The sequence below is a fragment of the Castor canadensis genome, chromosome 11 (assembly GCF_047511655.1).
Source record: "Castor canadensis chromosome 11, mCasCan1.hap1v2, whole genome shotgun sequence".
Lineage (NCBI taxonomy): Eukaryota > Metazoa > Chordata > Mammalia > Rodentia > Castoridae > Castor > Castor canadensis.
Window position 1 is genome coordinate 32,091,350 of NC_133396.1, and position 15,610 is coordinate 32,106,959.

A 15,610-nucleotide genomic window follows, 5' to 3' on the forward strand; every position below is an offset into this window, starting at 1 on the left:
AGACAGTAGCTTAAAAGAGAGTGAGTTTGTTATTTATTTGTTTGTTTATTTATTTAATGAAAAGCTCATGCCGCAATCAAACATTCTCTTTGGTTTTCTGACCCAGGGACTGGAGCCCAGGCTGCTATGACCCTTTGGGGAGAGTCCCTCAGAGTTTTCACAGGGTGGAAACATATGTTAGTGCTCCTCTCTTTCCATCCCTAGAGAGGAGGGCTTGCCTTTCCTCTCTAGCCTGCTCTAGAGAGCACATTGATAACTCCCTGCAGAGTTGGAAGAAGAAACTGGGCCAACTGAATGTGTTTAGAGACTTGTGCTAAAATACCTGTGGAAACAATGTTGCCTAAGAGGCATTTACCTTGATCTTTTCAAGCTCCTTTTGAAGAGCAGTCTTTGAGGGACCAACCAGATGTGCTTTCCTCCCACCACCATTCTTTTCTCTTCCCTTCTGCATGACATTTGGAAAAGTTCATTAGGAAGAACTATAGAGCGTGCAGAATGAAGACACAGATGACTGGTTTGGGAGGAGGATGGAAGCAGTGATGTGTGCCCTCTTGTTCCTTTTATTAGAATTGTCTGGTGTTCCTGTTTGTGATTCTCCTCAAGCTTTTGGAAAGAGAAAGAAACCAAAATAGTCCCCACGATTACAACAGGCCAGGGTTGAAATGTGCCATGTGGTTTGTTGCCTGAGTTGGATCAGAGTCCTGTGGTTACCCAACTGCGGAATTAACCAGCAAATGCCCCTGTGGTAAAATGCAGGATCTTAGAAGTTACAGAGGATCCACGGGGAAAGGAAAATGAGGACAGTCAGGAAACTATTACAAACACTCGAAAGCTTCAATCACAAAACCTGATTTATACAAATTGGACCTATTGTTCTGAGGTATATGTGGCTTGATAGGTGAAGTAAGCTTAAATTAGAGATACCTCACTTAAAACTCTATTTTGGTATTTGGGTTGCAAAACGTTTGAATTCCGTTAATTGCATCGAGTTTTAACCACCAAGAATTGGTTATCCAGGTTCTGGGCCTATGCACTTAGGAAGTTCTGAGCTGTATTCTGAAGTTGTGTTATACTTCTAATTTTAACTTGACTCAACACACAGAGAGGAGTGGGAATGCATCCAAAAGCTTTCTGGCTCTGAATCTATGGAAAGTGTGGATCATACTTTTGACTGCCCCATGCAATTGTTCTTCTACGAGCTCCAGATGGCAGTGAAAGCTCTCCTTAAGCAGATCAATATACCTCTACACCAGGTACTAGACTTTACCATTTTTACCTTCTTTTTATGGATCACAGAAACTGAATTGTAGAGTAAAACTTACTCAAGAGGTATATCTATATGAATATATATGTTTATTCTATTTATTTAAATACTACTCTGCATGTACATTCACGTTAAGAATTTAATGCCTACATTTATGCACTTGTGCTGCTTTTCTCTAGCTCCTCTGTTTTGACCTAAGTTCTCCAGATCCCACTATTCTATGGTCTGTTCAAACAGGGAAAAACAATGTAGTCTACCTTAAAAGATACCAAGGCTCAGCCTCAGGACAACATGAAGCAACAACAATTTATACATACATGTATGCACAAACAAACAGGGTATGGTTAGATGTACAGATGATTTATTTAAGAACAAAAGAGTATTAATAGTGGGATCTAAGTCCATTGCCAAGTTTGCCATGCTGTCTTTCCACAAACAGAAAATTCATGGTCAAACTGTCTTATGTAAATCAAAAGGTGCACATCTAACCTCCACAAACAAGCAAGTTTAAGAAAAACTGTTGTCATAGAAGAGACTTGTAAAAGTTTGTTAGGCTCTCTAGAGAGAGCTACTTTTTATTTTGCCTACATTCATCAGTCCTACTCTCTCTCCCCAAAATATAAACAGAGAGAGAGATTAAGTTTAGCCTGTATTAGGAAGAGCATTACAGGAGTGACTGGCTCCCTTTTAATAAGCAAGAGAACCATGAATTGGCCTCTGACCCATGGAGGCAGGGGTATAAATTAGAGATTCTAAGAGTGTCCTTCCATTGGAGTACTGCTCTGATTTTAAGTAATACTGCAAGGCCAGTCCAAGCAGCCAACACTGATAAAGACTAAATTACAAGTGATACCATACAGAAACCAGGGGAGCAACTGAATTATTCCAGGGATGGCCCTGGACTCGCAAGAAGAAAAAAAAATACCAGCTCTACTTGTGACAGTAGATGCTATTAAAGGGTTTCTTAGACTTAGCAGGTTTGAAGCAGCTCGTATTTCATTGGTGACTCTTGGGCTACATATACATGTTGGGGGAAGGCTGCCTAACTGCCGAACAGTGCATACAACATTTTTTTTTTTTTGATACTTGTAAAATTTTCTCAGTCCTTGGCCAGAAACTACATTTTTCCCCCTTAACCAACTTAAATTGAAACTAGTGGATTTTTAATTCAATCCATTTTTGTTGCTTCATGTAATTATATTCATCATTTTGAAAAGCCCACAGAATGCAATCATTTTCTACTTTTATAAGAAGCATAAATGTTGTTTTCAGAGTTTATGTGGAACATTACTGCCTTAAATCTTGATTTTATATAGCATTATTAAATGGGCTGAACCCTAATATTTATGTTGTATAAAAATTCCAAGCTTGAAGTCGTGTAATTTTGTTAGATGTTTTATGCCAGTTTGGTGTTGTTTATGTAAGTGCCATGTTGTAACTCTCCTATTTTTCCTCCGCGCGTGTCCCTCTGCAGGCAAGGAACTTCCGCCTCTACACACAGGAGGTGTTGGAAATGGGTCACAATGTGTCCTTTCTTCTCCTGCTCCCTGCCTCAGACGACGTCTGTACAGCCCCAGGACAGAATAATCCTTACACCCCACACTCAGGGTTTCTTAACCTCCCTCTTCAGATGTTTGAACTTGGTATAGTAGCTTGTTTCACCTAGAAATATTAACCCAGCCTCCTTATAATAAAATCACAAAGTTATATCTGTTCCCCCTTGTCCCAGTGGAGGGTCAATAAATCACATGATGGCTTTGGCAACAACCCTTCCTAGAACTGTGTACACGTCCGAGAAAAAGCAAAGCTCCAAGACTATGTGTCTGAGCAATAATTATTGAAAGCTAGCTAAGACCCAATGGAGAGGAAAGAATTCTAAACTGAAAGTTCAGTTATCAGGCTGTATCTATTTGCCTCTTCTTTGCTTTCTCAAAATATAAATCCAAGAATGATGTTTTCATGAAAAGTACTCTGTCTCCTCACCTGAATATGGGAAAAAATAATGAAATTAAAATGCAGAATTTGTATCACTTTGGAGAAAAAAAGTCTACATTCATAAGTAATGCTAATTTATTAAATAGACTGTAAATTTCCAACAGACCATTTGAGAAATAGACGGGGTCTTCCAGGTTATAATATTGTGATTTTAATGTGGGGTTCTGAATGGTAGAAGATCTTGTCCTGCCTTTCAAAATGAATACCCTGGGCTCCAGTTTCTCTGTTTTTGCAGGAACCCCTACTGACCACTGAGAATGTGAATAGGGAGGCTTTGTCTCCTTTCTGGTGCTTCATCTTGTAACAGGCCAATAAGAGGCAATTAGCAAGCTCCATCAATTCAAATTGTACAGTTTGTGGGAGGCTGAGTGAGTGGGTGGGTGGAATGGAGGCAGACCCTCTTTGGATGGCTCCCTAGTCACCAGACTTAGAAGCAGCCAAGGCAACTGCTTGATGTCACATACTGAAACCTGTGCATGTGAATCTGAATTTATCCCTTCTTGATAAGTTGCTTAAGCCTCTCAGTTTCCCTTGAGGCAAGCAGTTCAGGAACCCAAAAGGTGATGAACAGCAACTGTTATTTTCCAGAAGAGGGACAGCTCTCAAGACAAGCTTGAATCAGGCTTGCAGACTAGCACTTGAGAATCCTGGGACCCCTGTTGTATGGCACTGGCAATCACTTAACTTTTCTGTACTTTCTCTGCATCACAAATTAGTAACATTGGCCATACCACTCCCAAATGGCGTGGATGTGAATGTGGCCATTTAATGAGTTCCTCAGCCAAAGAAATTTATTAGTCCACGATATGACACCATTGCTGTTATGAAATATAGTTTGGGGAAAAGTATTTCATTTCAAATCAATACCCCTATCTATTGGTATCTAGTGTGGAGATTTAAAGATGAGTAAGACAAAGATCCAGCTCTGGAGGGACTTTTAGTATGATGATAGGAGGAAAATGAGAATACGAATTATTATCAAATGAGGCATAATGTGCCAGAAATCATAAGCACTATGTGATATTGAAAAAAGAAAAGCACATTTTCTCAAAGCACAAATATACTCTCCTTCCCAGAGAAGAGTATATTTGATGTGGGTGTTAAAGGATAGAGAGATATAAAAAGAAATGGGTATAAAAAGAAAAGTTTTCTTGTTGGGAGAGGGGGAAGAGAAACAAAGACATGAGAATTGAAGGATTCATAAAGAGTCAGGAAAAGAACAAGTGGTCCAGTTTGGATGGATCAGAGAAATGTGAAGAAGTGGTGGGGGGACATAAAGACAGATGGGGCCATACTGACTCGAGTCAGGCTAAGAAATCTATTTAAGATGGATTGAAACCAAGGGTTGAAACTTTCAGAGATTATTATAATAGTCCAGTGGTATGGTTAGAACCAAAAAAAGAGGGGAAAGGAAAAAATACAGATATGAAAAACATTAGAAGTAATCAGTGAGAATGAGCAATGAGGAAAGGGGACATCTGCAGAACAGCTTGTGGTTTTCAGCCTCAATGACCACAAGAGTATTGCTGCCTTTATCAGAAATACAAAAATTGGAGAATAAAATGATGCATTAGCATTGAATATGTTGAATCTGAAGGTGCTAATCAGTATTGGAGTAGATCTGCCACACTGGTAGGAGATATGATGGAGAAAAAAATTGGGTACTAAACACAATCTAGTCAGTGTCTATTAGTACAGCTGAAGCCATGAAAGTGAATGATTTTCATGTGCTAAATGACCAAAAAAGGAACTAGGGAAAACAATGCATTAGAGAGCTAACCAATACTTTATTCTGCATGAGACATTGTTCTCTGATTACAGGCAAAAATACATGAAATTCATTTTCCCATGCATCATTGGCCTTGGTGGGAACAATCAATAATTTGGTATCATAAATGTATATGACTCCTAAGGCCCTGCAGGTCCCAAACATGAAAAGTTCCTATCTACCCTGCTTTCTCTGAGGTTCACACAGTCCTTGAGCAACCACCCTTTGTCTCACTGCCTATTACCCCCCACTCTGCAATTTGATAAAGTCTATTAGCATCCATTTTCTCTCTCCAATCACTTGTTCATTCATTCATCAATAAATATTATTGAGTAGCCTACTATGTGCCAGGCATTAGTCTAAGCACTGAAGAATTAGTAACCATCTATGGTGTTTATACCTTAGTGGAAGAGACAAATAACAAACCAAAAAACAAATAATAATATGTCAGAAAAGGAAGGGCTGTGAAGAAAAATAAATCAGGGGAAGTGACTACAGTGGAGAAACAAGAGATGCAACTTGATACATGATGACCTGGGAAGGCCTTTCTAAAAGAAGTTATATTTGAGCAGAGACCCAAGATTTCAAGGCAATGGGAACAGCAAGTGCAAAGGCCTTAGAGTAAGAGTGAGTTTGGCTAAGAGATCAGTATACTCAGGATATAGTAAGCAACAACAGCAAAGATAGGAGACAGACCACAATCAATGAATGTCAACAGAAGCCAAATCAGGCTGTGGATGTAGCTCACTTACCTACATGCACAAGGCCATGGGTTCCATCCCCAGCACTGCAAAAAAAAAAAAAAAAAAAAAGTAAGCCATGACCCATGACAAGAATAATTTGAACAGTAGAGTAAAATATTAAAAATTCTGCAAAATGTAGGCAAACCTACCCTACAACAAAGAAAGCTTAACTTTGCTTAACCCAATATCTTCCAAATTCATTTGACCAGGAATCATTTTTGGCATGGCACCTATAAAACCACACAGAACATTTACTTTGGGAAGTAAAGTTTGAGAACAATGCTTCTCAAACTTTAATGTGCATAAGAATCATCTGGAGAGCTAGTTAAAATATAGAATCAGTAGATCTGGGATGAAGCTGAAAAACACACATTTCTAATAAGCTCTCAGGTGATATTGAGGCCACAAATCAATGAACCTCATTTTAAGTAGTACTGCCTAAGATGTGGAGACAAATATAGAACTTGAGATGTGGTTAGCATAGTAACACAGTAGATCCAACACGTGTCTGTCCCTTTGGTTTGTCTTACCTTTTCTTATTGCTAAAAGCAATGTAAGACCATCAGATACTATTCTTCATCCTTGAAAAACAGGTCATAGATCAAAAAACTGGGTCTCAAAATCCCTGACTTTAAGAGGTTTCTTTCTAGAGTAAGATGTATTTTCTTACCCTCTTGGTCCTCCCTTATTGCCATATCAATGGGTGATCCAACTGATCAATGAGAAAAGACCACTTGGTTGGACTTAGTTCCACTGGCACACACAATTCTATTAGCCTTTTTCTAGGGACCAGGGAAATATGTTACCAGTAGCTTGAGATTAATACCCTCTCTAATACAATGTTTATGGTATTTCAACATCACAGCAACAATTTTTAAAATATTACTAGGCATTTGTAAGAATCATGACAAACTCTATCTTATCCCCATGCAATCAGTTTTCTAAGTGGCAGATTTATCACATTTCCTCCATTAGGCATCAGGTCAGCAAAGAATTAATACCTTATATAGGAACTTTAAAGGACTTGCTATAGTGGACTTAAGCCTCTCTAAATAAAATACTAAGTATTTTGCAATTTGTTTTTCTTTTTTATAAGTAAGAACTTCTATTCTCCATGTTCCATAATAAAAGGTTGAGATACACTCAAAATTTCTGAGAAGGAGAGAATGTTTTTGGAAATTCAGTCAGAACTCAGGAGAACTTTAATAACAGCATGGGAATTCTAATGAAACTTGAAAAGGTGTGAATTATGGGAATATGTAAATTATAATAGAATACAGAGTTGCACTATATTTCAGTTTGACTTGTGTAAGTCATCCTCATCCCCATGAAAGGATTTGAAATTTGGCAAACTGACCATGTCCTGCCAGTGGCCTAAATGAATCATAAATAACTTGCTGGCCAGCCATGGAAAACTGCATCTGTGTGCTTTTCGGCACTGAGCAGATCTAGTGAGATTGAACTGATAAAGGAGCTTAGCCTTCTGTCTTCTGGAGTACAAACCACTGGGCAAACCCACGTGATAGTCTTTCAGAGGATTATCTGTGGAGTTGAGAGACTGACCTATAGAGGGATCTTGTGAGATCTGGTAAAGCAGGGTTGATCTGAGGCAAAGTGTTACAGTTTCACCAAAGACCCACTTCCCTTTGTACAGCTTTAGGGTTGACTCTCCACCATCCCTTAAATGGGAGCAGGATAGGACCCCTTTTCCGTAACAAAGCATGTGCCTGGGGGCATCACTCTTCGCACTGTACCCAGAGTAAAACGGAAAACAGTATCATGAACCCTTAGACACGCCATCCAACGACATGGCTTCTTGAGGATTTGCCTAGCCTGCACTGAGGAGGTCACCTTGCCCTGACCCTGTGAGCAGTCACAGTTAACAACAGGCCTATGATGTGACAAGCTGATTTTTATTGATTTCCTTGGCTGTATGAATCATACTAATTGGACTACAAAGACAAAAGGCTGGAGGATTTTAAAAAATCGTTTGAGGCCTGTATATATCTCCTACTTCTTGCACTTGACTGCATTCTTCACCAAACAAACATTTAATGAACTCCCACTATATGCCAGGTACTATGTTGGGACTGGACATACAGACAGTAACAATGCACAGTTACCCATCAGAAGCTCAGAATCCAATAGGGGAGACGGCACCTACACCAACAGTCCTATGAAAACACTGCTGTAAGATGTGGGCTGCTAAATTTCATATATTTACCCAATTCTTTCTTACAGAGCTAATATTTTAGCTGGATCAGAAAGGAGAAACAAAAACTTAGAAAGTGAGAGAAAAGGCAGAGCTGAAAAGGAAAATCATTTTAAGCAGAGAGAACAGCATTAGGTGCACCCTTAGTAGCTCATTGTAATGGATGCTTAGTGCCTCTGAAAAGCTAAATGTTAAAAAGGTCAAAATTACGTTATCCTAAGAAGGTGAGACTTTATCTTGCAAGCAATAAAGAGTGATGAAAAGAATTTAAGAAAAGGGGTGATAAGGTCTTATTAGATTTTAGCAGTTCTAGGGGGAGGATGGATTGTAGGAAAGAGGGGCTAAGACTAGAGACAATGAGACTATTAAAAGAATGCCTCATTGGTCCAAGTGGGTAATGATAAGAATCTGCACTAAGGCGGCCACAGTGAAGGTATGATGGAAAAAGCAGAGGCAAGAGAAATTTAGGAGTTAAAATAAATGAAACTTTTCTGATTGATATGACGAGGATGAAGAGCAACATGGAGGAGCCAGAGAGTCTGAATAGGGTGCTGAGATGGATAATATCGCCATTTACCAAAACAGGAAGTATGAGGGGAGGAACAGGTTTGGGGGAGGGGAGAGATGATGAGTTCAGTTTGACAAATAATGAGTTTTGAGGTGCCTGTGGGATATCCAGGCAATAAGCCTAATGGAATCCAGGCCACAGACTTGCAGGAAATGGCATAATATCAACCTTCATTCCTAATGCCCATTTTTCATGATTTAGGATACCAATCCTGTCTTCCAACTGCCGATTCATTCACTACCAGGAATCTAGAAGAGTGTCTTGTACCCAGGTGCTTTCTGACACTTTGGCAAAGAATTGTAGCATTAAAGTAACCCTAATAAGGTTATCTTGTTGATTCCTTGTCTTCCAAAGTAGACCACATGTCTCAGACTGATTGGGAATTTTATGAGTTAGAGATTCTTAGGAAGAATATTATAATCCTAATCCTGTTCTAATGGTCTAACCATTAACTGCATCATTCTTCCTGAGGAGTGAAGGGGTTAAGGTAGAGAGTGGGAACAAACACGTGATATGTGCCATATGCTATTTTGTGTACTCTATATACACTGTATTATTTAATCCTAGGTAGGCATTATTACCCCTGTTAGAGATAATACTGAGGCTTAGAGGCTACCTTCCCACCATCACATAGGTAGTAAGTAGCATAACTGTAATTCAAATCTAGGCCTGTCCACACACTGCTAGTGTTCCTGCCAACTGCATTTTAATCTGTCACTATCTTATGTAGAAAAAGGGAGAAACAACACCAGAGTGCATTAGTCTTAATGTGTGTGTTACTAACAAATCATGTGGTCCAGATAATGACATTATTGTAGTCTTATATTATTTTGTCTGTAAAATGCATGTGATTCACATTTTTTAAAAATTAGAAGCTTCCAGTCTATCCTCCCCTCCTCAGTGATGGCTACCAAATGTATCATTGCTTAACCACAAAAGACTATGTTAAAGCAACATTTGTTAAAGTGACATTAAAGGCTCTGGATGAAAACCACTAGAGCAAGGGAAAAAGTGTTACAGTTAAAACTTCCTCATAACTCACTTGTGGTGCATGGCATGGATGGCACGGGAGACCACCCACTGACCCATGGCTCCTACCACAAAGATACAACAAGAGAAAGCTGTGAACACCCTGGCTTTTGAGAATTCAGATGGAACTGATAGCATTTCTTTTAAAGGAATTATTCAGCATCTCTCCATAGTCAACCTTCCCAGTCATATTTTAGAAAGAAGAAAAAAAGTCAAAAAAATTTTTTTACAACTTGGTTTGGAAAAGCAGGCTGTGAGACACTTTACTCTCTTCACTCTCCAGCCAAAAGAGGACATCTGTCAAGTGTTAGCAGGACATAATCCTTCCTTGAAAGGCATAAAGACACATTCAGGGAGCTATAAGGGTCAAAAGTAAGCTACAAAGTAACAGTGACTCCTTCCTGTCAAGCTGCCAGTAAATATTACAGATCTGAACTAAACCTTTCAAAACAGGAAAATCCAGCCCACAGGGACAGAACTGAGAACAGAGGCTAGACACCAGTGGCTCACGCTTATAATCCTAGCTACTCAGGAGGCAGAGATCAGAAGGATCACAGTTTGAAGCCAGCCCAGGCAAACAGTTTGCAAGACACTATCTTGAAAAAATCCATCACAAAAAAGGGCTGGTAGAGTGGCTTAAGGCGTAGGCTCTGAGTTCAAGCCCCAGTATTGCAGAAAAAAAAACAGTGAGAACAAAGCAAAAGAGGAGCCTTCAGGGGTGGAGTCTGTCCTCATCAGATCAGCTCATGCATTTATTTCTTTATTCATTCAATCAATAAACAGGTGAGAAGCTACAATGTTCCAGGCTTTGAGGAAATAAAAATTAATAGGGGACATGGTTCCTGTCCTTAAAGAAATCACAGTCTAATACCAAAGCAGTCAAGTACACACATAATTAAAATGTAGCAAGATAAGTATGCTCAGAGATTTAGAAACAAATGCTCTATGGCCACAAAACTAGGAGAAACTAGTTCTACCTAGAAAGAAGGAGATGTCATTTGAAACTTCAGCTGAATCTTCCAATATCAAAAGAAGGAGACCTGCAGGTACTGGGAAAGACAGGTATTTGAGGATGAGGAAAGACATAGTTAAAAGCATGGAAGTATATAAGGATTTGAAATATATTCAGTTTGGCCAAAGCTGAAAGTTGATGCAGGGTTAGCAGTCATATAATGAAAGATATGATTGGAGATACATTCAAATCCTAGACCACAAGGAGCTTTCCTTATGGGAATGAGATGTTTGGATTTATCCTAAAGTCAAGATCTTAAAGAAGTAAGGAAACTACATAAAAATTCTATTGCTTGGGAAAAACACAATAGTTTCTGGTTTACTGAAAGGGCATATGAAATCAGCTCTTCCTTGAGTCAGGCAAGGAAGTGCTAAAGAGAGTGGAAAAGATGGGAAGTAGGATTTGACACCAAAGGGAAGAATCGATCCCAGGTCTGAGACTACCTGGATTGAGAAACAACTCCTAGAAATGGGGCACAGCTGGAGAAAGAATGAAGCATTGATGCACTCACTCTATTGTTCTCTTCTACTTCCATGGGGAAAGAGAAAAAACAAACAGAACAGGTTACCCTTCCATTCATCTAAGATTTATCCAAAAAGGCAATCAAGCACAGAAACAGGCAGTGGTAGGATGGAAACGGTAAGGTGCACAGAAACCTCTCAAAATAGGACTTCCTTACTGAGGTGCAGAGATGACTAGATGCCCCATTCTGAGGCACTGTGGTTTAGCTTCCCTAAGTGCCCAGATCTAAGTCTTGGGAATCAGTAACAAAGGAGTACAATAGTAGTAATTATAGTTCTTTGTAGAATTTTTCACCCAAGAAGCCATAATAAAAATATTCTAGCAGACTTGTTGAGTTAGAATGGTCCTATTTCCAAAGTATGGGACACACTAGTGAAAGTCAGATATACACAAAATAAATGAGGTTCCTGGAGGGTGAATCTCTATATTTAACAATAAGCCAGGAAGAGACTGGACTACACTGATCTGAATCAGGATCATTGGAATCTGATGTTGTGGTATATGATCAGAACTGGTTGGAGAAGGAGATAAATCTGACTACCTCATACTACTTGCACTAGGCTCACTCCTACAGTGCTCTGTCCCTGCTGGAGAGGGGAAAATGATGAAGATGAAGATTAGAGTCTTTCCTGAGGCCCCTGATCTTTTAAAGGGGGAAGGCCAAGTCTACTGAAGATGAAGATGGTCTATCCAAAGATCAGCTCCTACCATCCTTCCAGAGTTGCTGAAGAGAGAACAGGCAAAAGGAGGATTTAAAGCCCATAATAATAGGCCCTTGGAGAAATTTCCAGTTAGACAAAAGATACCCCAAGAAAAAGCATGTCTTATATCTTCTGGGGAGTCTAGCCTTGGAAAGGAGCAAGCAAGATACATAACAGGAAATCAGACATGAAAATCAAAACTAGGTCTCAAATTCCCTTGACTTAGCTTTTTTTTCTATTTTCTTTAGAGTGATAATCAAGCATACTTTCCCAGTCATATATCTGCATGTGTATGTATGTATAGCATGTACATACTACATATTTATACACACAATGTTCAACTTCACAGTGGAGATATATTCTAGTGTCATTAGAAGACTTCATCATTGCACAAACATCATATGCTGTATTACACAAACTAAGATGGCTATGATGTCACTAGGCTATGCAATCTTATTGGGCCACCACTGTACACATGGCCCATCATTGACTAAAACATCATTATATGGAATAAGACAATGTATTTCTTTAAAAGCCCTAACTTTAGGAAAAAGTACAACCTAAGCTGCAGCTCAAACCAACCTTACTTCCCCATACCTTACCAGGAGCTGGTAAACTTAAAAGGGAATACTGTCTGACTAAAGTCAGACAACTGGCCCCTTAAGAGCACATTTATAATTTATTTGTGGCTCAATATTTTCCACTGATAGGATTAGTAAATCATGTTTTCATTCAACCAATTTTCTCTGTGGTATGAATTCCTCTATTTTGATACTAGATTTAACATGTTTGTTTTGCTTGTCCATTTTCCAGTTCATTTTTGCAGCTACAGAGAGAAATTTATTAGTCTGTATTGCCGCCTTTCTGCTGTTGTGGAGCTGGATTCTCTGAATACTCAACAGTCCCTGAGGGAAGCGATCTCAGACAACGAAGTTGCAGCTGCCAAACAAAGACACCAGCAAGTTTTAGACTTCATTCAGGTAATAGCTTATTTCTTCTCAAGTAACAGGAAGAAGAGGCAGGGTGAAAGGGGTTAGAACAAAGAAAGAGAAAGAGTAGCAATCTGGGCTGAATCAAAGAACACACTGTGTAACCAGCCTGTTAACTTGGTTAAAATGTGTAGCACAAGAAGTTGTGAGTTTTCAAAGACTTAAGAAAGACAGGTAAATCACACCTCTCCTAAGAATTATATCAGCCACTATGGTAGGTAGCAAGTGGCTTTCCATATTGAAGAAAAAAATCACCCCCAGAATTAATGATCAAAACATTGCTCTTACCTGGTAATTGATAATACAAATAGAAAGAATTTTTTTCTTAATTTACTCAGTATCTCAGAGAAAAAGAGAAGAAAACTATCCACCAGTTTATGTTAACCCAAATCTAGTCAGAACTAAGAGTCTTCGTGTTTCAAACTTCTTTCTGGCAGAGCTGAAACTTTAATGTGTGGTTACTGAGGTGAGAAAATGTGTTCCCTGTCCATGGTCTTGCCTGGTGACACTCCAGGGTCTTGTAAAAATGGTACTTAACTAGTAGTCAGAAATTTTTGGGTATGGCCTGAAATTGCTTCTAAATACCTTGGCCAAATCTTGCCATCTCTCTGTCCATTAGTTATGCAGTTCACAAAATGAGTATAACAGCAATAGCCCCATGATAAATATCACCATGATACATATCCAGTTCAATTTGATGAATATTTATTAAACACTCAGGGTTCAGGTACTGTATGAGAGATACAAAGTTGGAATAGACATGGTCCCTGACCTTAAGGGGTTTAAAATCCATAAAGGTAGTCAAGAAATGTCTGTAAATATTACTTGTATAAAATGTGTTAGGTGTCAAGAGAAAAATGCCAAGAAAAGAAAAGTTCTATGTCAACACAAAGAAGCAAAAATTTACTCTCACTTATGAGTATCAGAAAAATTGCCATGGAGGATGTTAATTGACATCTGATTTGGCCTTTTAGGCTGGATTTTAGAGAGGAGAAAGAGAATGTAGATCATTCAGAGAGAAAATATTAAACAGATAAGGCAAAGAGAGCAGAAAAATGGGACTTAGGGAAATGATAAATAATCAAGGTTAGGTGGTCATAAATTTGAGTGTTGGATGGTCTGAGAAATTAGGGAAGACTGAAAGACAGAATGAGATCAGATCATAAGGACTTTATTAAAGGCCCTGCTAAAGAATTTGCAGTTAATCTTGAAGGGCTATAGGGAGCTGGCCAAAGTGTTAGAGAAAGTAAATGACAGGCTCTCGGGTCTCACATAAGTTTAGGATAGATTCAAGAGAAGTTTAGGATAGATTCAAGAGGGGTGGGAGAGATTCCTCTCATATATATTGCTATGGCCATATTGATTGTGTATTGTAAGCATTCATTCTGACTGGTCCTGCTCACCAAATAATTTGCATATCTCTGTGGGATTTAAGGAGAAAACTAGATGTAAGGAAATCAGATAAGAAGCTCTGACAATTATTCAGACAAGGCACAATGAGAACTTAAGATGGGAAGATGTTGTGACCTTTGAGCCTAATCTCACCTGAAGAATAGGAATGATAATAATAGTACTACATGATTATGTTACTGAGAGAATTCAATAAGAGAATGCACGGAAAGCACTCAGCAAAGTGCTTGTCACATAGTAAGTATATAATTCATTTGCTCATTAATAAGAAGGAAAAACCCTTTAAATATGAATATGCAAAGATTGAAGGTTTTGAAATATTTAGGAAGAAAAACATTGCTAAGCAGTGAGCAGACAATTCTTTAAGATTATCCTACTTTCCTCATGTTGTAAATGAAAAATCTTTATTGACTGCTCAGATTAAAGAAGTAACTTTTCAAGAAGTAACTTTTCAAGAAGTTACTTGCTGTCTTGACCTGAGAGTGTAATATTTAAAATTTTTAAACATTTACTTCACTTATTTAATTTCCAGTAACTATGGAACACAGATGGTGGGAAAGTAGTGGGAAAAGGAAGAAAGCAGAATAAGGATAATATGAAAGACTACCTTATCTGTTGAGCCCAAAACAAGAGACAATGGAGCACAGTAAGAATAGTTAATAATGGACCAGAAGTTAAGGTGCACACATTTCGGTCCTGAATGATAATTCATTTGATCTCCTGAAGTTGGCGGGGGGGGGGGGGGGGGGGGGGGGCAGTATTTCCTCATATGCAAAATGGATTGGATTAGATGACTTCTAAAGGGCCTAGTCATCTCTAACAGTTTATGATCTGACAACCAGCAATATTCTAGAGAAACACTTCTATAGTCAAGCATGAGAGTGTGTTTCTGCCTTATTCCACTTACACTTCCCTGAATTCAATATGTTCATTCAATGACAAGGCTGACTTTCTTCAGTCTATTGCGGTCTTAAACCCCTCCTAGAGTTCCTGGCTCCATTCTCACTTCCTGATCACAATTCTTGCTCTTCTCTTTTTCACTTAGCCTGGGGTTCCACTACTTTTTTCTCTTTTGTTTTCTTCACACCTTTAAATGGGCTGGGTTAAAAGCAGGCTAGGCTAGGAATTTTCCTAAGTTCTTACTTGCTCTGGTCTCCCAGAGCAGGTAACTTAAGAACCCCCTGTACATACTCCCTTTTCCAGCTAGCCAGGTACACACAGACTTGGATAAAAGGATTCAAAAACTAGCTTCTTTGGTAGGGAAAAGCCAGACCATAGCCTTCAGTGTATCACCTTGCTCTTCCCAACAAGGATAACTTCACTGGTTAGAGACAACACAATATCATCTCTCCCCTTACCTATGTTGACTTCTTAGTGTTTCTCTCTCTCTCTCTCTC

At 38.9% G+C, this 15,610-nt stretch overlaps 1 protein-coding gene across 1 annotated transcript in view; it reads left to right on the plus strand.

Annotated features, from left to right (window-relative positions):
• Ankfn1 (ankyrin repeat and fibronectin type III domain containing 1) overlaps window positions 1–15,610 on the plus strand; it is a 418,857-nt gene that overhangs the window by 360,047 nt on the left and 43,200 nt on the right. Inside the window, exons 16-18 of the mRNA XM_074046108.1 lie at window positions 1,103–1,253; window positions 2,739–2,907; window positions 12,628–12,794. Coding sequence (XP_073902209.1) covers window positions 1,103–1,253; window positions 2,739–2,907; window positions 12,628–12,794 — 487 coding nt within the window. The remainder of the gene's footprint in view (window positions 1–1,102; window positions 1,254–2,738; window positions 2,908–12,627; window positions 12,795–15,610) is intronic.